The sequence below is a fragment of the Rhinatrema bivittatum genome, chromosome 5 (genome assembly GCF_901001135.1).
Source record: "Rhinatrema bivittatum chromosome 5, aRhiBiv1.1, whole genome shotgun sequence".
Classification (NCBI taxonomy): domain Eukaryota; kingdom Metazoa; phylum Chordata; class Amphibia; order Gymnophiona; family Rhinatrematidae; genus Rhinatrema; species Rhinatrema bivittatum.
Genome location: NC_042619.1, coordinates 7,291,502 through 7,315,315, shown reverse-complemented (window position 1 = coordinate 7,315,315; position 23,814 = coordinate 7,291,502). Strand labels below are relative to the sequence as shown.

The following is a 23,814-nucleotide window of genomic DNA, read 5'->3' as shown; positions in this document are numbered from 1 at the left end:
ATGATAGCACCTGCCAGTGATATTTCACAATATTGACCACATCATTACTGTATGCAGAGTATTTTAACACACACGTCAAATTTTGAGTATAAGGTTTCTGCTTATATTGTAGTAATAAGTCTCTGTTCACAAATAAGGCACGTTTGAAGGATTTTTTGATCACAGATTTGGGGTACCCCTTTTGGGAGAAACTTTCACTTAACTCCCCTGCTTGTTTTTTAAATTCCTCTCTACTCGAACATATCCTTCTTAACCTTCTTTCAACGTCTTAGGATGATAAGTTGAATAGCATAGGAAATGATTCTGATCTGTTTCCTTTCTGAACAAAGTGGTCATAGTATTATGTCCTTCTTGTTTAATCCAAATATCCAAAAAAGACACAGTGTATTGGTGATATTGTGCCGTAAACTGAAGGTGCGGGTTCTGCTCATTCAGCCATTGTAAAAAATCAATCAGATCTTCTTTAGAAGCTGTCCAAATACACAGCACATCATCGATGTACCATCGCCACAACAAAATATTTTGAAACCACCTGGAAGGGTACAAACACTGTATTTCGAAATTCGCCACATACAAGTTTGCAATATATGGAGCGAACGTAGCACCATCGCTATACCCTGTGTTTGTAAGTAAAAAAACGTTATAAAACTTGAAAAAATTCTTATAGAGGACCAATTTCAGAAACTCTAACAGAAAACTCGTAGGAACCCTATGTGGGCAAGGACGTGAGTGTGGAAGACATTGAACCAGCTCAAACGCTTTGTTCTGAGGGACATTGGTATACAAAGAAGAAATGTCTAAAGCTGTTATTCCGAAATCAACGTGGATTCCCCCCGGACCTGTGGATTCGGTGATTACGACATTTATGCAGTTAGTGCTTAAAGATGTGATGCAATATGAGGGTTCAGATATGAGAGAGAGAAAACATTTGGCTCCAGAGTGGTCCTATTCCCAATATTGTGCACTTAAACAGTTGGCTGAAAATCGGGATGTGATCGTGAAACCCGCCGATAAAAGCGATGCAATTGTTATACAGGACACCACGGATTATGTGGCAGAAATTCATCGTCAACTCAGTGACTCTAGTTATTATCATGAGTTGTCCTCAGATCCTACTGTGGAGTTACAAGATGAGATCCATGATTTGGTCACTGAAGGTCTGGCTAAAAGTTTTATATCATCCCGGGAAGCCCGAGCTTTGAAGGTAGTACACCCTATGCATCCAGTATTATATACATTGCCTAAAATTCATAAAAGTATGTCATCTCCACCAGGGAGACCTATTGTGGCAGGAAAGGGCTCTATTTTAGAGCCTTAATCAGATTATTTTGATTTTTTTCTGAAGCCATTTGTGCAAGAAGCTCCATCTTTTCTCCAAGACACTTCTCATACCTTACGATTGTTACAAGATCTACCAGCCTTACCAGAGGATTGATGGTTGGCAACTTTAGACATTTCTTCTTTGTATACCAATGTCCCTCAGGATGAAGCTTTTGAGCTGGTTCAATGTCTTCTACACTCACGTCCTCGCTGGCCGGTGCGCACAAGTTACGCCTGCCTCAGGCAGGCATAACTTGGGGGGGCCAGAAAAAAAGTTCCTTCCGGGGCTGCTCCGATTTTGGAGTGGCCTCGGAGGGAACGGAGGCAGGCTGCTCAGCTTGGCGTGCGCAGGTTGCACAATTGTGCACCTCCCTGCGCGCGGCGACCCTGGATTTTATAACATGCGCACGGCAGCGCGCGCATGTTATCAAAGTAGGCGTAGATTTGTTCGCGCCGGGTTGCGTGAACAAATCTACGCCCGCGCATAACTTTAAAAATCTACCCCTAGGTGAGCAGGTCAGAGTATTTATAGGGAATTTTAGACAAAGTACCAAATTGTTTTTCCAAATAATTCCTGTAAATAGAAAAGTATTCATTTCAAAAATTCCCCTTTCACTATCTCATTTGTTTTTATTTAGATAAAAATGGATTACATAGCATATTCATGTTAGTCAAGTACTATTTCTCATGACATCAGCAAAAATGTGCCGTCAGTGACAGGAAGCTTGAAAACTGGCAGGTTAGGATGGAAAGGTTTTCTTCCGGAGGAGGCACCGAGCGCTGAAGGAGTCTGTGAGGCTAGAGCTCGTTTTTCTGGGTCTGGTTCAGGTTAAAGCACCCAGAATAGGTAGGAAACATTTCTGTAGGACTGTGAATGAATGGGAATTATAAAGTTATTTCTGAATTAACCTTAAAAGAAGGTAAGAAATTAGGAACAGTTGAAAGTAATTTCACAGCCAATCCGTGCATATTGTATTTGCTTTAATAGTGAGTGAAACCGAGAGTAATGAAAGTGAAATAAATATTAAATCTCTCACTTTTACACCAAGTTAAGGAAAGGATTCCCAAATAAATATTGAATAAATGTTTAACGGTCCTGCCTGCAGATAAGGGAAAAAGAGGATAATCCATGAATACCTGGCCCTGCTTGTATATAAAGTCATGGGATCTGTCGAAAAATAGAATCCATCTTAAATAAATTGCTGTAAGCAACTAAGTTCATGGCGACATGTGTGTCTGTACATTTCTAAGGAGAAAATAAGCCTGAAATAGCTATTAATGTTTACTAAGATCAGAGTCACTAAGATATTATATGATACTGTATATTTCCCATCGGTCTAAAGGCACTGACATTTTGAATAATAGAGACTGTGGTATGAGAGAATCTTGCCAGGGATTGTGACCAGTGTCAATGTTCACAATATCATGTTTGCTTCAAGAAGAAGAACGACAAGACATCGCTGGGACTGTGATAAACTAGAGTCACTGTACTGTAATTATAACAACTCCCTCCCACTGTCATAGCTAAGGATTATAATTATGCTTTATTTTGGATAGTTAGAAGTGTTAAGTAAATTCACTTGACTGAAAATATAGTAAGCGGAAGAATAACTTTCGGTGTCAGGAAGTTAGGTTTTTGAGTTATTAGGTAGAGTAGTAGATCCTGAGGTTCCCAGTTCCTGAATTCCTGAAAGACTACGGGTCAAGAAGTAGATGAGATATTTATACTACACTACACCTGCTAGCAACAAACCCCAGACTCAAATTCAAGCATCGAAAGCGACCCTTCTTCCAGAGGTCCTCTAAACCCACATACGCAAACTGCAAATACCAGCTTCATTCCCTACCCCAATACGAAGAACTAAGATAAGTGCACTTAGCCAGAGACATTAGTAAAGGGATACCATAAAAATAAGATAAGTGCACTTATCCAGAGACATTAGTAAAGGGATACACATCACATAAAAAGAAGATAAGTGCACTTATCCAGAGAAATTAGTAAAGGGATACACTTCATATAAAAAGAAGATAAGTGCACTTATCCAGATACATTAGTAAAGGGATACACTTCACATAAAAAGAAGATAAGTGCACTTATCCAGATACATTAGTAAAGGGATACACTTCATATAAAAACAAAAAATTGTACTTACAACTTACTTACCTGGAAATGATTTCTTCCATAGTAGATAGAAGTACAGAAGTCCTTGAATTCTGTTCTCAAAGAGAAGAATATGCAAAGAATCAATTCTTATAGTAAATTCTTGCAAAGACTATGATTATAGTTAACAAATATAACATTAACAGACATAGGCCTGGATTTATTGAAATATGATAGCAAAAGGGGTGCAGTTTGTGCTAATTACCTATGTGAAGAGCTAAGTTAGTGTAAATTGTGATAATGTTTTCAGACTTTGTGATTAGTGCCAGACCTGTTGTATTTCCTGCATACAACTCAGAGAGAGAGACTGGCCATAGTGTCCTCTCCCTAGATAGGTATTTGTATGCCTATGGGAGACCCACCTAGTAACTCGAGGTGAGGGTTAGGTATTTGTGTAGGGGGTTAGGGGCCACTTTGACATTCAACGTGAGAAGTACGAACAGAACAGTGCTCTTTTGTGAAGATTGGATGACCTTCGGAGTGAGGAAACTCACCCAAAGATGAGGTTTGTGGAAGGTTCTCTCAACCTAGCTTGATGGACACTCTATCTGGGTAACATCAAGCTAGGTGGAGAGAACATTGCCCAAATCTCATCTTTGAGTGAGTTTCCTCTCTCCGTAGGTCATCAAATCTTCACAAGAGACCACTGTTCTGTTCGTACGTTTCACGTTGAATGTCAAAGTGGTCCCTAACCCCTACACTAATACGTAACCCTCACCTCGAGTTACTAGGTGGGTCTCCCATAGGGATACAAATACCTATCTAGGGAGAGGACATTATGGCCAGTCTCTCTCTCTCTCTCCCCCCCTACACTAATACATAACCCTCATCTCAAGTTACTAGGTGGGTCTCCCATAGGGATACAAATACCTATCTAGGGAGAGGACATTATGGCTAGTCTCTCTCTCTCCCCCTATACTAATACCTAACCTTCACCTCAAGTTACTAGGTGGCCCTCCCTTAGGGATACAAATACCTATCTAGGGAGAGGACATTATGGCCAGTCTCTCTTCTCTCTCTTTCACCCCCCCCCCCCCCCCCATGGCTAAACTGGTGCTCCAGGAGCTTCAAATCTACTAAAATCAGGCCTTTCAGGAGACATCGCAAAATGCACTAACACCTTACCACCCCATAACGCAAGCTATCACACAGGCTTAACGCCACTGAAAAAGGTGAGTTAAAATCAGCGTTAAGTCTGTGGGATAGCACTTCACAGACTGGCAAACCCAGCCCACTTCCACCCCTAACTCCTCCTCTTTTTCAGATTTGCATCGCACCATACAATATGGTGCTTTCGCATGCATTAAGAGCCTATCGCATGCATTAACAGGGCTTTTTGCATGCGATAAGCCCGTAACGCATGCGAAAACGCCTTAGCGCATTTTGATAAATGACCCCCATAGATACTTCTCTGACCAGCTCAATCGTTAAAAGTTGTCCTATTAATCTCATAGCTGCATTCTTGAGATATGATACCTTGTAATTGACAAGAAACAGAATTAAGAATTGTATAAGCTTTAAACCCTGATACCTGTGTTATACCTAGAATAGTTGTGTATTATAATTTATTACTATCATTGATAAAATAAGTTAATTGTTTCCTGGGAAATCCAAGCCATTCCCATTTGCCAGTTGAATAGATTCAATGTTTTTTTTATACAGGAGGGTCTCAACTACTTTATTTTATGGTGAAACTTCTTTGAGGGAAAGGTGTAAATTGTTATTAGTTAACAACTTAAATCTAAGGGAAGCCTTGGAGCCTGAATCACCTGGCAATCTGTGTGACCGTGCAGAAAATAGTTTATACCCCCTCAATAGCGGTTTAGTCTTCCAAGTTCCCAGGCTTGATCTAGCAGCCAGCAGCTGCCTAGCACTGTCTTTCATGGGCAGCTGCCATCTATGAGATGAGAAGATTCCCAGTGAATGAGACTTCACGGTGAAACGAAAGCCTAATCTCATTTTTCTATCCAGGGCAGCATCCTAACAAACGTCCCGCGCGCAGGACCCCAGAGGCAGGCAGAGCTCCGGAGTCTCAGTGCCTGGATGAGACGATGGTGTAGGGAAGAGGATTTTAGATCTGTTAGGAACTGGGCATCATCTTGAGGAAAGGAGGGGGCTTTTCTGAAAGGATGGGGAAAGCCGAGAGTCGCTCAGAAGCGCATGGCTCGGAATGATGCATCTTTGATGGAATCTAAGAGAATAGAGAAATTAGGGCAGCCCAGGACAGAGGTTGCAATGAACGCCAAAATGGACCCGCTGCCTTTAAATAAAGTGCTGACGGATTTCAAGTTACCCCGTGAACTGATGAGCAGGTTAATACAAACAAGAAACATACTTTGAAGTGTCTGCTTGGTCAAGGTGGCCGAGCTGGAGGTCAGTGACCTTTCTGCACGCTCGATCCTTGTTGATCCGTGAGGTGTAAATCTGGTGGTCCAGATCCCTCCCCTCCATGAGGCTGCCCAGGCGGCTTTCAGCTCCTTTTCTTTAGGGACGCTTCCTCTTCTAGTTTGCTTGTGGCTGAAGTGAGCTGGACAGCTCCCTTCAGCCTTAGGACAGGAGTGACCCTGCTATTTTTTTTTCGGTTTGGTAAAGTTTAAAAAAAAAAAAAAAAAGAAAAGAAAAGAGCACAACGGAAAGTTTTGCCACTGTGAGGAGCAGCTGAGTGGAAAGGCTCTGGGGCTTCCACCTTTTACCTCTGTGCTTTTCTTTTGCCGGCTTTTCTTTTTCTGCAGTGAGGAGGGCTTCCTTCTCCTTCCTTCTCCTGCCTCGGGGGGGAATGGTTCGCACAAAAAGAAAAAAATAACCGAAAAATAACCGAAAACTAAAGTATTTCTCTGTCTCCAGCGACCATCTGCTGGAGACAGAGAAATACTGAGGAAATGCAGGTGGCAGCAGCGCTTATCAAGCAGTGTCAGGAAACTTTCTCTGTCTCCATCTGCTGGCAGGGATGAATAAACCCAGGAGTCTGGACTGATCCGGGTACGTACAGGGAACTCACATTTCTGGTGACAAAGGTCTATTGCTGTGCCCATGTGGTAGTGTCCAGCTGCTTCTACCACACTGGGCCCAGTAACAGAATGACTTGCCCACCAGAAATGTCAAACCAAAGGAGGAGTTCCAGTGTAAGCTCTCTGAGGCAAGCACCTTCAGCCGAATAGTCCGCACTTTGATGTTGTACATCCTGACTTTGGCAAACTGCCTGAAGAAGTTCTCCTCCAAGTCGGTTCCAGCCCCGGAGAACTTACATTAGAAATGTATGACCTGCCTCTGTCAGAGGTGGAAAATCATGGCAGCACAACAATAGACAACACGGGCCATCAGAAATGTGAGTTTATTCCACCTAAGAACCAGGAATTATATTTCCAATGTAAGCTCGCTGAGGCAGGCACCAGTCACAGGTTTTCTTTTCCGCTATGTGCGCAGCGCTAAAGTGTGCAGTGTTCAGCTGTTGGGGCCCACCCAGACAATCTGTGCTTTGTTCCTCTAACTGTAGGTGCCTACCCCAGAGAGCTTATGCATTCATTTCCCTTGACATTCCTCACTTAATATGGGCTTGGTTGCAAGACTTTATCCTCTGGCATGGGCACTTACAGCTAGCTGCACAAAGTATAAGCTTCCTGGGGAGGGCATCTACAGTTAAACATGACGCACGGTGCCCGTCTACTCTTATCCTGCAGGCGCTCGCGTCAGGAGCTTAAACTCCTGGGTCTGAGGGGGAGTAAACTCAAATTTCTGGTGCCCAAACTTATTCTAGTGCTGTACCCAGTCTGATAGAAGCAGCTAGACACAACCATACTGGGCACAGCAATAGTACAACATGAGTACTGGAAACACGAGTTATGTTTTACTCCTGCTCTCACCCAGACGTTAAATTTCCCGCATTAAAAACAAGCGTTAAGATGCCTTCCTGATAACGCGGCTCTCTACTTTGACCTCTAATAGCCAATTCCCTCTTTTACATGTGATTTGCATGAACCTGTGCTAAGCATACCACGGGTGTCGTAGTGCAGGTTTTCTCTGTGCTAAAACCTATATAAAATGCAGGTGTAATGTTAGCACCAAAAAAATTCCCACTATAACCAGAATAAAAACCCACGGGAGGCTCAGTGCAGCTTATTACACAGGCCCCGTAGTGCGGTCACAGTGATGCTCAATACAGAGGCAGTATGATATAAAACATAGAAACATAGAAATGACGGCAGAAGAAGACCAAATGGCCCATCCAGTCTGCCCAGCAAGCTTTTACACTTTTTTTTTCTCATACTTATCTGTTACTCTTGGCCATTATTTGTAACTTTTTGGTTCTAATTACCTTCTACCCCCGTCACTGATGTAGAGAGCAGTGCTGGCGCTGCATCTAAGTGAAGTATCAAGTTTAATTGGTTAAGGGTAGTAACCGCCGCAATAAGCAAGCTACTCCCATGCTTATTTGTTTATTCAGCCTGTGCCATTCAGTCCTTGTTGGTTGTTGTCTAAATATAAATCTTCTTTTCTTATTCCCCCTGCCTTTGAAGCAGTGAGCTGCGCTATATATGTATTCCAAGTGAAGTATCAGGCTTAATTGGTTTGTGGTAGTAACCGCCGCAACAGTCAAGCTACTCCCACGCTTTGGGGTAGATTTTCAAACTATGCGAATAGGCCTACTTTTGCTGGTGCATCAGGCGCAAGCAAAAGTACGCTGGATTTTAGTAGATACGCGCGGAGCCGCGCGTATCCACTAAAATCCTGGATCGGCGCGCGAAAGGCTATGAATTCTGTATAGCCGGCGCGCGCCGAGCCGCGCTGCCTATCCCCGTTCCCTCCAAGGCCGCTCCGATTTCGGAGCAGCCTTGGAGGGAACGGGGGTAGGCAGCGCCCTCCCCTCATCTTCCCCTCCCTTCCTCTATCTAACCCACCCGCCCGGCCCTGTCTACACCCCCCCTTACCTTTCTCCGGGGATTTACGCCTCCCGGAGGGAGAAGTAAATCCCCGCGCGCCAGCGGGCCTCCTGCGCGCCGGGCCGCGACCTGGGGGCGAGTACGGAGGGCACGGCCACGCCCCCGGACCGCCCCGGGCCGTAGCCACGCCCCCGTACCCGCCCCCAAAACACTGCCGACACGCCCCCGAAACACCGTGACGACCGGGCCCACCCCCCGACCCGCCCCCGACACGCCAACTCGGAGAACCCCGGGACTTACGCGAGTCCCGGGGCTCTGCGCGCGCCGGTGAGCCTATGTAAAATAGGCTCACCGGCGCGCAGGGCCCTGCTCGCCTAAATCCGCCCGGTTTTGGGCGGATTTAGGCGAGCAGGGCTCTGAAAATCCGCCCCTTAATTGTTTACCCAGACTATGCAATTCAATCCTTGTTGGTAGTTGTCTGAATATAAATCCTCTTATTTTCTTTCCCCACCTGCCATTGAAGCAGAGAGCTATGCTGGATATGCATTGAAAGTGAAGTATCAGGCCTATTTGGTTTGGGGTAAGCATAAGCAAGCTACTCCCATGCTTATTTGTGAATGCAAATCTTTTTTTCAACATTTCCTCTTGCCATTGAAGCTTAGAGCAATGTTGGAGTTGCATTAACCGTGTGTATGTTTATTGAATAAGGATATTCATCTCCAGGTAGCCATCATTCCTGCAAGCCACCCCCATGCCTCTTCTATTCATTCCCATCCTCTAGACTTTATGTATCCACGATGTTTATCCCACGCCCCTTTGAAATCCTTCACAGTTCTGGTCTTCACCACTTCCTCCGGAAGGGCATTCAAGGCATCCACCACCTTCTCCGTGAAGAAATACTTCCTGACATTGGTTCTGAGTCTTTCTCCCTGCAGCTTGTTTTCCATTTTATCTCCACTCCTTTTCGGATCATTCCTAACATTTTGTTTAATGTTTGACTGCCGCCACACACTGAACTGAGGATTTCAACACGTGGTCCACAAGGTCTCCAAGGTCCATTTCCTGAGTGGTGACTCCCAGTACAGAACCCAGCACTGAGCACCTGTAGCTGGGATTATTTTCCCTGTCTGCATCATTATGCACTGAGAGCCCGGTGGGATTTACTGAAGATTCATTATAAATACTCGCACACTCTGAGCCTGGCAGAGACCCCGGGTATCCCTGCTCAGTGCTCTCGCATCCTGCTTTCCTGGCCGGGGAGATAATCCCGACTGTCAGCATCTGTGTGATCTGAGTTAGATGGAGGGATACGAAGTCATCCTGTCTTTAGTTTTTCTGTGATTTGGTAAGTTGCTAGGTGGATTATAACATGTAATATTTGATTTGATTGCCACTCAGTTATTGCCTTAAACTTCTAATTTTGTAACATTATGCATGAGTTAGCTGGCAAATCTATACATAAGTTACCCCAATATTCAAAGCCGACTTACACACCCAAGTCCACTGTGAAGCAATGCTGGCAAAACTACGCACTCACGGCTACACCCGGGGCTGAGCCTGTAAATGGGTTATGTTTGCGCTCCCCTTGACAGGCATGAATCTCACTTGTAAGCCAGGGATGCTGAGCACCATCTCAGTCTGTCAAAGTAACTGCTAGTGCTCGTCTCAGCTCTTGCACTGTGCCAAAAGAGCTTCCTTCTTTACCATTCTTCCAGGGTCCTGACCTCAGTGCTCTTCTGGAGCCGCGATGTCATAGTGTTTTACACAGTGTCCTGTGCATGAGCCGCGCCACCTTATTATGGCATCCTGTATACAGGAATTATTTATTTTCTCTACAAGTTTTCAAATTATTCAAATCAAGAAAGCTTCTTCACAGAACAAAAAGACAAAGAGCTGCATATTCAGAAGCATTGGGACTGATAACTCAGTTTTGAGTCAACTAAATAAATATCACTCAAAGAAGAGATTTGGGCAACGTTCTCTCCACCTAGCTTGATGGACACTCTACCTGGGCAACAACAAGCTAGGTGGAGAGAACGTTGCCCAAATCTCTTCTTGGAGTGAGTTTCCTCACTCCGGCCAGCAAATCTTCACTAGAGACCACTGTTCTTTCCGTACGTCTCATGTTGAATGTGAAAGTGGCCCCCAACCCCCGACGCTCATACCTAATCCCCACCTCGAGTTACTAGGTGGCCCCCCATAGGGATACAAATACCTGTCTAGGGCATATGCCCTATAGCAAGTCTCTCTCTCTCTCTCTCTCTGACACTTGCTCAGTTTCATATAACATGTTGCTTGCAGCACCTAAGAGTGGAAATAGGCTGTTTGGACAGTTTTGTGTACTGCAAAGATTCATTGGTTGTTTTATTGCGGTGCACGATGTTTTCGCGATTTGCGAATCCATTTCCGCAAATGGCGAAAACATCGCGTGACGCGATGTTTCCCCGCTGCACGAAAAATGCCTTATTTCCATGGGACACGTTACCACTGCGATATTAGAAAATGAGGCCCTAAGTCTGCTCATGCCAAAGTGCTGCCCTAAAGTTAGCTGGATAAGTTTATTCAGCTAACTTTGCTATCCAGACAGTGACTAAATATGGACCTCCAAGAAAAAGTAAAAGAATTGCCTAATTAAACACGTACGCAAATGTCACACATAGAGGCAAGCCCACAATATGTTCTGTACTATGCTGCAAATGCTAGTGCTTATATTTTAAATAAATAAATGAAGAAATTAACAGTAAAGCAAAAGAAAGCTAAATCTCTCCAATTATCAGCAAAGAAGTGGCCAAATCAGCCTACATTAAACCCCGTCCTATGAAGACGGTCCCAGGCAGAGCGACTGAATGCTTGCACGGGTCCATTCATGATATTTTGTCCTCTGTATATTTCACCTGGAGTACCTGCTCACAGGTAAATTCTATCGTGATAATGTTATCTATGCTTTACTTGAGAAATAAACAATTTATAGCGCTAGGTGAATTGAATCTGCACTGGTTTACTTGTAAGGGTCCATTCATGATATTTTGTCCTCTGTATATTTCACCTGCAGTACCTGCTCACAGGTAAATTCTATCGTGATGATGTTATCTATGCTTTACTTGAGAAATAAACAATTTATAGCGCTAGGTGAATTGAATCTGCACTGGTTTACTTGTAAGGGTCCATTCATGATATTTTGTCCTCTGTATATTTCACCTGGAGTACCTGCTCACAGGTAAATTCTATCGTGATGATGTTATCTATGCTTTACTTGAGAAATAAACAATTTATAGCGCTAGGTGAATTGAATCTGCACTGGTTTACTTGTAAGAGTCCATTCATGATATTTTGTCCTCTGTATCTTTCACCTGCAGTACCTGCTCACAGGTAAATTCTATCATGATGATGTTATCTATGCTTTACTTGAGAAATAAACAATTTATAGCGCTAGGTGAATTGAATCTGCACTGGTTTACTTGTAAGGGTCCATTCATGATATTTTGACCTCTGTATATTTCACCTGGAGTACCTGTTCACAGGTAAATTCTATCGTGATGATGTTATCTTTGCTTTACTTGAGAAATAAACAATTTATAACGCTAGGTGAATTGAATCTGCACTGGTTTACTTGTAAGGGTCCATTCATGATATTTTATCCTCTGTATATTTCACCTGGAGTACCTGCTCACAGGTATAAATTCTATCGTGATGATGTTATCTTTGCTTTACTTGAGAAATAAACAATTTATAACGCTAGGTGAATTGAATCTGCACTGGTTTACTTGTAAGGGTCCATTCATGATATTTTGTCCTCTGTATCTTTCACCTGCAGTACCTGCTCACAGGTAAATTCTATCGTGATGATGTTATCTATGCTTTACTTGAGAAATAAACAATTTATAGCGCTAGGTGAATTGAATCTGCACTGGTTTACTTGTAAGGGTCCATTCATGATATTTTGACCTCTGTATATTTCACCTGGAGTACCTGCTCACAGGTAAATTCTATCGTGATAATGTTATCTATGCTTTACTTGAGAAATAAACAATTTATAGCGCTAGGTGAATTGAATCTGCACTGGTTTGCAGCAGCTGGTGGCTTCCCCTATGCATTGTCAGCGTGATATTTTAGCCTGGCTTGTTGTTTCTGATCAGAGATCGGGGTCTGTTAGTGCTTTAGAGAATTCATGTACATCTTGCACAGATCATCATCCGATAACAGTTGAATCAGCTCTTGAATTATTTTGTACCAGCGCTACGGTTGTTTTTAAAAAGATCAGAGCTCAGCCAGATGTCGAGGCAATGCTTTCTGTGTGGGAGAAGGTCAAGGACAGTGTAGAGTTAAGGTCTTCAGATGCAGCAAGTTACTGGTGGAAGGCAACATTTAAACAGATTTATGATGAACAAAAAATACTGAAAAGAAAGAAGGGTACGCAGGTTGCTCCTTGGTATTCAAAAGAGCTGGGAATACGAAGGAGGACGATGAGGAGATTAGAGAAAAATGGTGCAAGGCTAATGTGTAATTAGATAAAAAGAGATTAGGATGCAGCTTTGCAATCTGTAAAAAGAGAATATTTTTCTCAGACATTGAAGAAATCATTAAATGGACATTTTGAATCGTTTTCTTTAGTTAAAAGACCTTTGAAATCTCCAAAAACCAAAACCTGACAGTACATCAGGATAAAGTTATCACGTTAAGAAATCAGACCGGGGTGGGATTTTTAAATTATGCTGATAGAGATGATTTATTTTCTTCAATTGTGGAATTTTTGGGGTTCATTTTTCTTTAATTTCTTTTGTGGGATTAAAGGAAACTACAGCTGAGCTTAAAACAACTATTAGTCTGCTGCATCTTTGCCCTTTTTTGCTTATAAAAAAAATGTTTTCAACATCTGAAGATTGTCCAGATGCTTATTTTTCTTTAACTGATGGGGTTGTTCTTTTGTGTTTCATTTTGTTAGACCGATTCAGGTGGACTTCTCGGTATCTTCTGAACGGGTTAATAATTGTCGTTCAATATCTAATTTATACGCTTTTAGTAAACTTCTTGAAAATGGGTATTGAAACAATTGAACGCGTTTGATAGAGAACCTTATGGATTTCTAATAAATCCCAGTACAGAAACTTTTCTGTTATCTCTGTTAGTTTATATAAACTATGCTGCCGAGAAGAAAAAGATAAGAACTTTAGTACAATTGGATATTGCATCAGCATTCAACACAATGGGCCGGATTTTTAAAAAGTTTACGCGCGCCGGGCCTATTTTCAAAAGGCGATGCGCGTAAAGCCCTGGGACGCGTGTAAGTCCTGAGGCTTTACTGAAGGGGCGGGCTGGAGGCGGTCCAGGGCGGGGCCAGAGGCCCCAGGCACAGTGGTCATTTGCTGCTATGCTTGGGATTGCGCGCCGGCAGTCGGCCGGCGCGCGCAACTTACTTCAGCCCCAGGGTTGTGCACCTTGCTCGCGCTGACCCCGACTTTTGAAACTTGTGTACGCCCGCGCGCAACCTTTTAAAATCTACCCCAATATGTCACAGAAGATCGTTAACGAGATTGCCTGAAATTCCAAAACTAGTCAATGTATTGAAATGGTTCCCTTCATTTTTGGCTGATAGGGTGTAGAGACTTTGGTGTTCAGGAGACTCCTCAGAATGGTATCCTTCCCATGTAGGTGTACCGCAGGGTTCAATGTTATCACCGGCGTTATTTAACCTTTATTTAAGTCCATTGGATGAGCTGTTTAATGGGCTAGGTCTCATTTACAAGTATTGCACAGATGATGTGCTGGGTGAGATTCTTGTAAAACAATTTAAACATTGTATTACTGTGATTAAAAACTGGACGACAGAAAATGAGTTGTTTTTAAATTGGGAAAAAAAACTATTTTGTGGATTGGGAACCTCTTGTAGCTATTCAATTTGAGAATTGTGTTTTACCATTGAAAGTTGAAGTTCACAACTTGGGAGTATTATTAGATTCTTCTCTATCGTTACAATCCCAGGATAACAGCTTCTGAGACCTTTGAAGAAAGTCTTATCCATAGAAGATTTCAGAGTGGTAGTGCAGGCCCTTGTACTTAGTCATTTGGATTACAGTAATTCTATTTGGAATTGTCAGCCAAATTGCGAAAAGTTCTCCAGCTTGTTCAAAAAGCTGCAGTAAAGGTAATTTTTCATTTACCTTGAGAGTTTCTCTTCGACTGCACATGCAAAACCTGCATTGGTTGCCAGTCACATACATAATCCGATTTAAGATATGTACTATCATTCATAAGGCTATTTGTACTGAATTAAATAGTTTAGCCGATAAAATTAGGGGTTAAGTGCCTACTCAAACTTTACATTGGCCTTCTCAAAGATTGTTAGAGATTCCACCAGTTCAGGAGTTTTAGCTCCATAGAAAAAATCAAGGGCATTTTCGAATATTGTACCTACAATATGGAATGCATTACCATCTATTCTTCAACCTGAGCAGGACTATTTAAGGTTTAGAAAAATGATCAAGGCAGAACTATTTTTATAGGCATATATGGGTGGGGAGGCAGCAGTCAAAGTAATTTTTACTATGTTTTTATTGTTTTTTGAATTTGTTTACATATTTTATTTTTATTGTTTTTGTTTGTATGTGGTAACTTTTATTATATGGATGCTCATTTGTGATCTGCGCTGAACACACTGGATTCACAGAATATAAGATGTTAAAATTAATAAATAAAATAAAGGGTCTAAAAAAAACAAATGTATTCCTTTTATCATTGACTTTATAAAGGCTTTCTGTTAGCACATAAGACCATAATATTTGCCATGCTAGGTCAGTTCAAAGGTTTATCAAGCCTATTATCCTGTTTCCAACAGTAGCCAATCAGGTCACAAGTACCTGCAAGATACCAAAAGGTCAATACATTCTATGTTGCTTATCCCAGGGATAAACAGTGACATCCCCCAAGCCAACCTTAATAATGATTTATGGACCTTTCCTCCAAAAACGTTTCCAAACCTTTATTAAAGCCAGCTACACTAACAGCTTTCACCATGTCCTCTGGCAACAAATTACAGAGTTTAATTATGCCTTGAATAAAGAAATATTTTCTCCTATTTGTTTTAAACAGAAACATAGAAATGACGGCAGAAGAAAACCAAACGGCCCAGCCAGTCTGCCCAGCAAGCTTTCGCACTTATTTTTTTCATACTTAGCTGTTACTCTTGGCCCTTAATATTTTGGTTCTATTTCCCTTCGATCCCCACCATCAATATAGATAGCAGTGCTGGTGCTGCATCTAAGTGAAGTATCTTGCTAATTGTTTAGGTGTAGTACCGCTGTAATAAGCAAGCTACTCCCAAGCTTGTTTACCCAGCCTGTGCAATTCAGTCCTTATTGGTTATTGTCTGAATATAAATCCTCTTTTCTTCATTCCCCCTGCCGTTGAAGCAGTGAGCTTCATTGCATATCCCTAGTCTGTGATTTTTGAAAGAGTAAACAACTGATTTGTATTTACCTGTTCTGCTCATTATTTTATACCTCTATCATATTTCCCCTCAACCATTTTATCCACTGCTTTTAACCAGTTCCAAATTCACAATTGGACATTGCCTTCTATCCCATGACTTTTTAATGTCCTCAGAAGTCTATTATGCGGGACTTTATCAAAAGCTTTCTGGAAATCCAGATACACTATATCAGCTGGCTCATGTTTATTTACACCTTAAAAAAACTGTAGCAGATTGGTAAGGCAAGACTTTCCTTGGCTAAATCCATGTTGGCTTAGTTCCAATAAATTGTGACTATATATCTACATGTTCACTAATTTTGTTCTTTATTATAGTTTCTACCATTTTGCCCAGCAGTGGCGTTGGGCTCACTGGTCTGTAATTTCCTGGATTACTCTTGGAATCCTTTTTAAAAATTGGCATCACATTATCAACCCTCAAATCTTTAGGTACCAGAGATGATTATAAAGATAATATATAAATTAATAATAGCATATCTGCAATTTTTCAGTTTTCAGTTCCTTAAACACTCTGAGATATCTAGTCCAGGTAATTTGCTTCTCCTTAGTTTCTCAATTTGCCTCATTACATCTTCCAGAATCACTGATATTTGTTTCAGTTCCTCTGAATCATCACCTTTAAATATCACTTTTGGCATGGGTATCTCCCTTATATCTTATTTATTTATTTATTTATTTAACATTTTTTTCTATACTGACCTTCATGAAAAATTTCATATCATTATTTATTTCATATCATTATTTATTTAACATTTTTTTCTATACCGACCTTCATGAAAAATTTCATATCAGATCGGTTTCTTCATTTAGTCGGTTTCTTCATTTAGTCTCTCCACTACAGCCTTGTCCTCCCTTAGTGCCGGATTTTAAAAGGGTTACACGCATAAGTTATGCGCGTAACCCTTAAAAAATCTCCTTGCATGCGCTGAGCCTATTTTGCATAGGCTCGGCGGCGCGCGCAAGCCCCGGGACGCGCGTAAGTCCCAGGGCTTGCCTGGGGGGGGGGCGTGTCGGGGTGTGTGTCGGGAGTGATGTGGCGTTTTCGGGGCATATCTGGGGCGTTTCGGGGGCGTGGCCGAGTGCCCTGACACAGCGGCCTGTGTCGGGGCCTGCTGCGCCGGCGCACATAAGTTGCTACTGCCCGGAGGCAGTAGCAACTTTTAAGATAAAGGTAGGGAGGGGGTTTAGATAGGGCTGGGGGGTGGGTTAGGTAGGGGAAGGGAGGGGAAGGTGCGGGGGGGGGGGTGAATGGAAAGTTCCCTCTGAGGCTGCTCTGATTTTGGAGCGGCCTCGGAGGGAACGGGCAGCCCGCAGGGCTCGGCGTGCGCAAGGTGCACAAATGTGCACCCCCTTGCGTGCGCTGACCCCGGATTTTATAAGATACGTGCGGCTACGCGCGTATCTTATAAAATCCCACATACTTTTGTTCGCGCGTGCGTAGATTTGTAAAATACTGTGTACAATTCTGGTCACCAGATCTCAAAAAAGATATAGTTGCACTGGAGAAGGTACAGAAAAGAGTGACAAAAATGATAAAGAGGATTGCATGGCACCCCTTTGAGGAAAGGCTAAAGAGGTTGTTCAGCTTGGAGAAGAGACAGCTGAGGGGGAATATAATAGAGATATATAAAATCAAGAAAGGTCTAGAACTTGCAAATATGAATTGGTTATTTACTCTTTTGGATAATATAAGGACTAGTGGGCACTCCATGAAATTACCAAGTAGCACATTTAAAACAAATCTGAGAACATTCTTTTTCACTCAATGCACAATTAAGCTCTGAAATTGTTGCCAGAGGATGTGGTTAGGGCAGTTAGTGTAGCTGGGTTTAAAAAGTGTTTGGACAAGTTCTTGGAGGAGAAGTCCATTAACGGCTATTAATAAAATTGATTTAGGGAATAGCCACTACTATTACTGGCATTAGTAGCATGAGATTTATTTATTTATTTATTTAGAATTTTTATATACCGACAACCGTTTGCACATCGTATCGGTTTACAAGTAACTTAAAACTTTCCGGCAATGCCTTTACAGGGAACAATAACTATGTATACAAGAACTTACAACTAATACAGAAATGGAGTTACTATCTACAGGTTCGAAGGTAATTTACAGCGGCAATTTACAATTTCCCAGGTACGGTGGCATATAAACAATAAACTGAGTAGAGAGCTGGATAGATAATGGGAAGTTATGGGAAGTATGAAGGAAAACATTAGGGTGGAAAAATAGGTTTCAGTGAGGGGTGTTGACAGGAGGGGGAGAGTAGGGTGGAATAAGCAGCAAATTGAAGAGTTTGCATTGTGGCGAAGTAGCAGCGGATTGTACGAGGTTCTTCAAAGGAAAAGTACCATACACAGCTCAGGGAGTCATCTGGACGGGGGTTAATGAGTGAAGGGTATGCCTGTAGGAACAGCCAAGTTTTTAGTTTTTTTTTGAATTTGGGTGTAGAAGTTTCGGTGCGTAAGTCTGGGGGCATGGAGTTCCATAGGGTCAGACCGGCTAGGGAAAAGGCTCTGTTCATTGTGGAGGTAAGTTTAGTGGATTTGATGGAGGGGGTCCGGAGTGTTCCTTGGATCTACTTAATGTTTGGGTACTTGCCAGGTACTTGTAACCCAGATTGGCCACTGTTGGAAACAGGATGCTGGGCTTGATGGACCCTTGGTCTGACTCAGTACGGCAACTTCTTATGTTCTTTTCATCTAATGCTCCAACTAACTCCCTTGCAGGCTTTTAGCTTCAAATATACTTGAAAAGGTTTTTAGTATGAGTTTTTGCTTCCACAACAAGCTTCTTATCAAATTCTGTCTTTACCTTCCTTATTTCTATTTATTTATTTATTAAATTTATATACCACCAATCAGCAATCCTAAGTGGTTTACAAAAAACATACATAATCATAATTTACAGATCCATAAAACAGATACAATGCAATTTTTAAAAGTAACAAAATATTAAATATAATATAAAATCACAAGATCAAGACAACTAAAAATATTAAACAATACTAAAAACATAAAATAATAAAATAAAAGCAAATACATACTAACATGGGATCCTTCTGCATTAATTAACATGTGTATAGCCTCATTATCGACTGGTTTTGACAAAGTAATAAAAAGAAACATTGCCATAAGTAAAAGCCTCTGGAAAAGATGCATTTTATGCAAAAAGAATAGGGAATCAAATTAACATAAATCATCAAAAAGGCTTGATTGTTTGTTTTTAAGGTGTCAGCAAGCCAGGCGGCATGTTCAAGAAAAATTGAACCGCTAGGTCTTTTCTATCATTCACCTTGGGTGCGTGTGTGAATCTAAATAGTGAAACAAAATTCGTGATGATTTAATAAAAATAAATCTTCAAAGATATTTTTTAAGTCAACAAATTTCTTTATCTGCTAATCCTGATGACAGAGTCATCATGAATTGTGTTTCACTATTTAGATTCACACACATACACAAGGTGAATGACAGAAAAGACAGGTGGTTTAATTTTTATTGACACCTTAAAAACATTCAAGCCTCTTTGATGATTTATATGAATTTAGTTCCCTGTTCCTTTTGCATTTGATTTATGTAGGTTACCCAATCGGCTCTGTTTATGTCTGTAATTGATATTGTTTTTTGAGCCATGGAAACCGGAAGCAACTCATCCAATATGAGGACATTGAGTTTTTCTCATGCTGACCTTCAAGATCTTCTAACTCGTCCTTCACTCTTTTCTGCCCCACCAACTTCTCATGATGATCAGTGGGTTTCTCTTCAACAGTTATCTCGACAGTCCATTAGAACCACTCTTCATGCAGACACTCTACTGGAGTACTTCAGGGTACAACGCATCCCCTGCAGACTTCGAATTATGAAAGAACCACATCTTTATACTGAAGATGCAGACTTCATTTCTGATTAGAACACTTTTTTTAAACAAGTGCAGTTTGGACCTAATGATCCTCATTATAAAGGCAGCGCAAAAATCAGAAGAGGCACTTAGAGCTGAGATTGATACTACCAAACAATCATTATCATCTACAATATATTTAGACCACTACACTACACAATTAAAATCCTTAGAGGATTCACTTGACAAATTCAAAGCTGACCTAAAGAAATTGAAGTTCCATAAATTCTGTAGGGATGAAAAAGACTATGCAAAAGACTCCATGTACCCACGGATGGAACACCGCGATTTTAAAGCCAATAAATTGTGCATCAATTTTGATTCCAGTGGTGATGATTCTTCTGGAGATTATGACCCCCATACAATAAAAGGTCCTGCTAAAACCTCCAAAGAATCATTTTTATTTTTAGATTTTCGACAGAAAGGAGGGAGATGACCTCAACAATCCCGTTTCTTCACTCACTGAACTCGACCACCACAGGATCGACCCCGATATCCTCAATGGATTACCCAATCCTCAAAGTCAGAGGAATATTTAGTTCTAAATTTATCAACGCACACTTTGACCTCCGTACAACAATCACTGTTAGAAAAAGGTCTTTCCTTTGTTCATTCACTATTGTTTGATTCTTTCCGATGTGAGATTAGTTTATTTCGGTTTATACACATTCTTTGGCTTCATTATTTTTCATTACAAATAATGAGCACTGCAGGAACTTCAACAAAATAAACAAATTGAAATAAAGCCAGTGGATAAAGGTGGGAAAATTGTTCTCAATACTGATGATTACCTACTTGAAGTCCACCGACAGCTTGATAACAACTCTTTTTACCAAATGCTACCTGCTGAACTTAAAGCTCAAATTTCTCAGATAGTCTTAGCAGCATTTGATATGACATTTATTATTCACAAAGAGAAATCCTTTTTGATCAAAGATTATCCACGTGTTCTGGTATTCTATGTCCTACCCATGATACATTAGACATTGGTCAACCCTCCAGGGAGACCTATCGTCTTGAGCAGAGATTCGTTACTTGAACCTCTGTCTCGATTTGCTGACTTTTTTCTAGCACTATTTGTTCCAACGTCATCATATATTTGAGATTCTCAAGACATGATCACTTTTCTAGAACAACTACAATTAGACACGACTGACCTTTTGTTGATCAATTTAGATGTAGAATCTAGGGATGTGAATCGGGTGCCCCATTGTTTCTACTATCGGGTTCATGTGGCCGCAGGAAATTCTCGGTTTCCCGCGGATCAGCATTTTTTTTTTTTTAGTAAAAATCATTTTTTTGGCTTAGTGCGCACTAACAAAAATAGCAAACAATAATGAAAAGTAACAAAAATTTACGTTTTTTTGTTAGTGCGCACTAACAGTAGTTTGCACGCACTAATGGGGAGTTAGTGCGTGCTAACTCCTCTTAGCGCGCACTAACAAAAAACTAATTTTTGTTAATTTTTTGCTATTTTTGTTAGTGCGCACTAAGCCAAAAAATGATTTTTGATGAAAATTTGGGGAAATGCGATTGTTTCTCATTTTTCACGAATTTTTGATGAATTAAGAAATTTCGTATGATATTTTAATTCGTCAGAAAAACGATTCACATCCCTAGTAGAATCTCTCTATACTAATATTCCTCATGATGAGGCTTTCGCTATAGCTGCTAGGTGCTTCGATTCACATCCTCGACCACATAGAATACCATCATACTTTTTAAATCAATTATTAGGAATAGCCTTGACAGAATGCTTTTTTGCTTTTGATCAACAATTCTACCAACAAATATGCAGTGTTGCCATGGGTAACTCCAGACATCATGAATTTATCCGTTGGTCATTTTGAAGATCAGTTCTTGGAAGATCATCCTTTTTCTGCAAATGTCATTGTTTGGAAAACTAATATAGATGATATATTTTAATTATGGAAAAGTACTGTTGCAGTTTTTTGACAATTTTTTGCATTGGTTGAATTCATTGAATCATCATCTTCATTTTAGAGCAATCTTCAAATCAGATGTGATTCCTTTTTTGGATATTTTGATCAAGAAATCATCTTTTGGTTTTTCTACCACTCTATACCTAAACCAGTAGCCGGGTAGCTCGCACAAATGTACCCCGCGCGCTTATATTTTAAAATCGGCCCCTTAATGAATCCTCTATTTTGAAACTTACCCTATGCCACTGATGTCAGAGGAGAATTAAACTCCATGTTTTCCTCTTTTCCAGGTTTCGCAGAACTCTTGGGAGCTTTTAAACAGGATTTTCAGACCAGTCGAAGAATGACAGCAGAGAAATGGAATCAGACCATCAACTTCTCCCACACAGAGTTCATCCTCCTGGGATTTCCCGGTGTCTCAGAGTACAGACAGCTCCTGTCAATTCCCTTTCTAACCCTCTATTTGGTGAGCATGCTGGGGAACAGCCTGATGATCTATGTCATATGGCGAGAAGAGAGTCTGCACTCCCCTATGTATGTACTCATGTCTGCGCTCTCTACTGTTCATATATGCAACCTGACTAATATCATTCCCAGAATGCTACTGGGACTCATATTCAATCTGAACTTGATTTCTTTACCTGCTTGCCTGATCCAGATGTTCATTATTTACTGTGGGGTTATCCTGGAGTCCAGTATACTCGTAGTAATGGCTATGGACAGATATGTTGCCATTTGCAAACCATTACGTTATGCAGATATTATGAACAAGACTTTGTTCATTCAGTTAGCTATAGCTGCGGTAGTACTTAGTTTGTGTATTGCTTTCTACACAGTGCTCAGGAATTCCCAGGCGCAGTTCTGTGGGTCCAATATCATTCATCATTATGTCTGTGAAAACATGGCACTCATGGTCCTGGCTTGTAGTGGCATATCCAAAAACAATTTAGTAGGAATGACATTATCAACCATGTTTGTGGTTATCAACATTAGTTTCATTTTATTTTCTTATGTGAAGATTCTCCATGCGGCACTGAAGATCGCCCCAGGGTCCATTCGTCACAAGGCTCTGCAAACCTGTGGAACTCAGCTGATAATCATTGCACTGACTTACATTTCTAACCTAGTATCATCAGCCATGTACAGAGCTGGGAAGTCTGTCTCGCAGGACATCCACAACCTTTTCTCAGTAGCCTACGTAATACTCCCAGCTACAGCAGACCCCATAATATATGGCGTAAGGGTTAAAGAGATCAGGGAATGCATTAGGAAATTATTGAAAGTAAATGTTGTGGTTCTCTGAAAATAAATGCTTAAAGCCAACAGCTGTAGAGAAAACAAACTTTTTTTAATAAAATGCTACAAAAATAATATAAGGTGTATCTTGGAGAGAGAGGCAGCATGCTACGCCAAGTACCAATACAATACTCTCTCGAGTGATTTTAATGGTAGCAAAGCTATTTAAAGGATTTGTATACTTGTTTCATCCACTCCTAAGCTAAATTGCATAATTGCCAGAATTTCTATGATTGGTTTTCTATTATAAACAAATAATATGAATGGACACATAGGATTCTGCTCTTGGCTTCCATGCTAATTATCTGTGCCTGGGATGTGTTAAAAAATGTTCTGTAACCTTGTAGTTTAAGCTCCTTTATCCAACTTATAGAGTCTTTTTTTTTCTAGGAAAACAAGTACAAGGCTGAGATTATAATATTTTTAGTACTTACAAAACTGCTTATAATCAAAAATCAAAAACTTTGAAGAACAAGAATAATGACTTCATGTGTGACAAATCAAAAAGTGTTTTACTGCTTCTTCACCATTTTCATGTCTGTAATGGGAGCTTATAAGCACAACAATCCCCCCTTTTCATCATTTTCATGATGACATATGATAATAAGCTCCAATCAATGGTCTCCTTTCCATGGCTTGGGTTGGTCCCAGGATGTTTCTCTTAGGAGTTATAGACTGGGCCTTATCTATCATAGGACATAGACTCTGAGGCCTTTACTTAGCTGAAAGACTTGAGGCTTATTATGTAGGGATGTGCTTTGGGTTGGGATTTTGTGTCGAGCTTCGTTTCGGGGGCCCCCACACAGGAATTTCATTTTTTCCACAGTTCGGGTT

At 41.0% G+C, this 23,814-nt stretch overlaps 1 protein-coding gene across 1 annotated transcript; it reads left to right on the top strand.

Moving 5' to 3' along the window:
- The first annotated feature begins 793 nt into the window (after positions 1-793).
- Positions 794-22,987, top strand: LOC115091621 (olfactory receptor 52K1-like). The gene is made up of 2 exons (XM_029601791.1): positions 794-1,157; positions 21,975-22,987. The coding sequence occupies exons 1-2, from the start codon at positions 794-796 to the stop codon at positions 22,985-22,987; spliced, it is 1,377 nt and encodes a 458-aa protein (XP_029457651.1).
- The last annotated feature ends 827 nt before the right edge of the window (positions 22,988-23,814 follow it).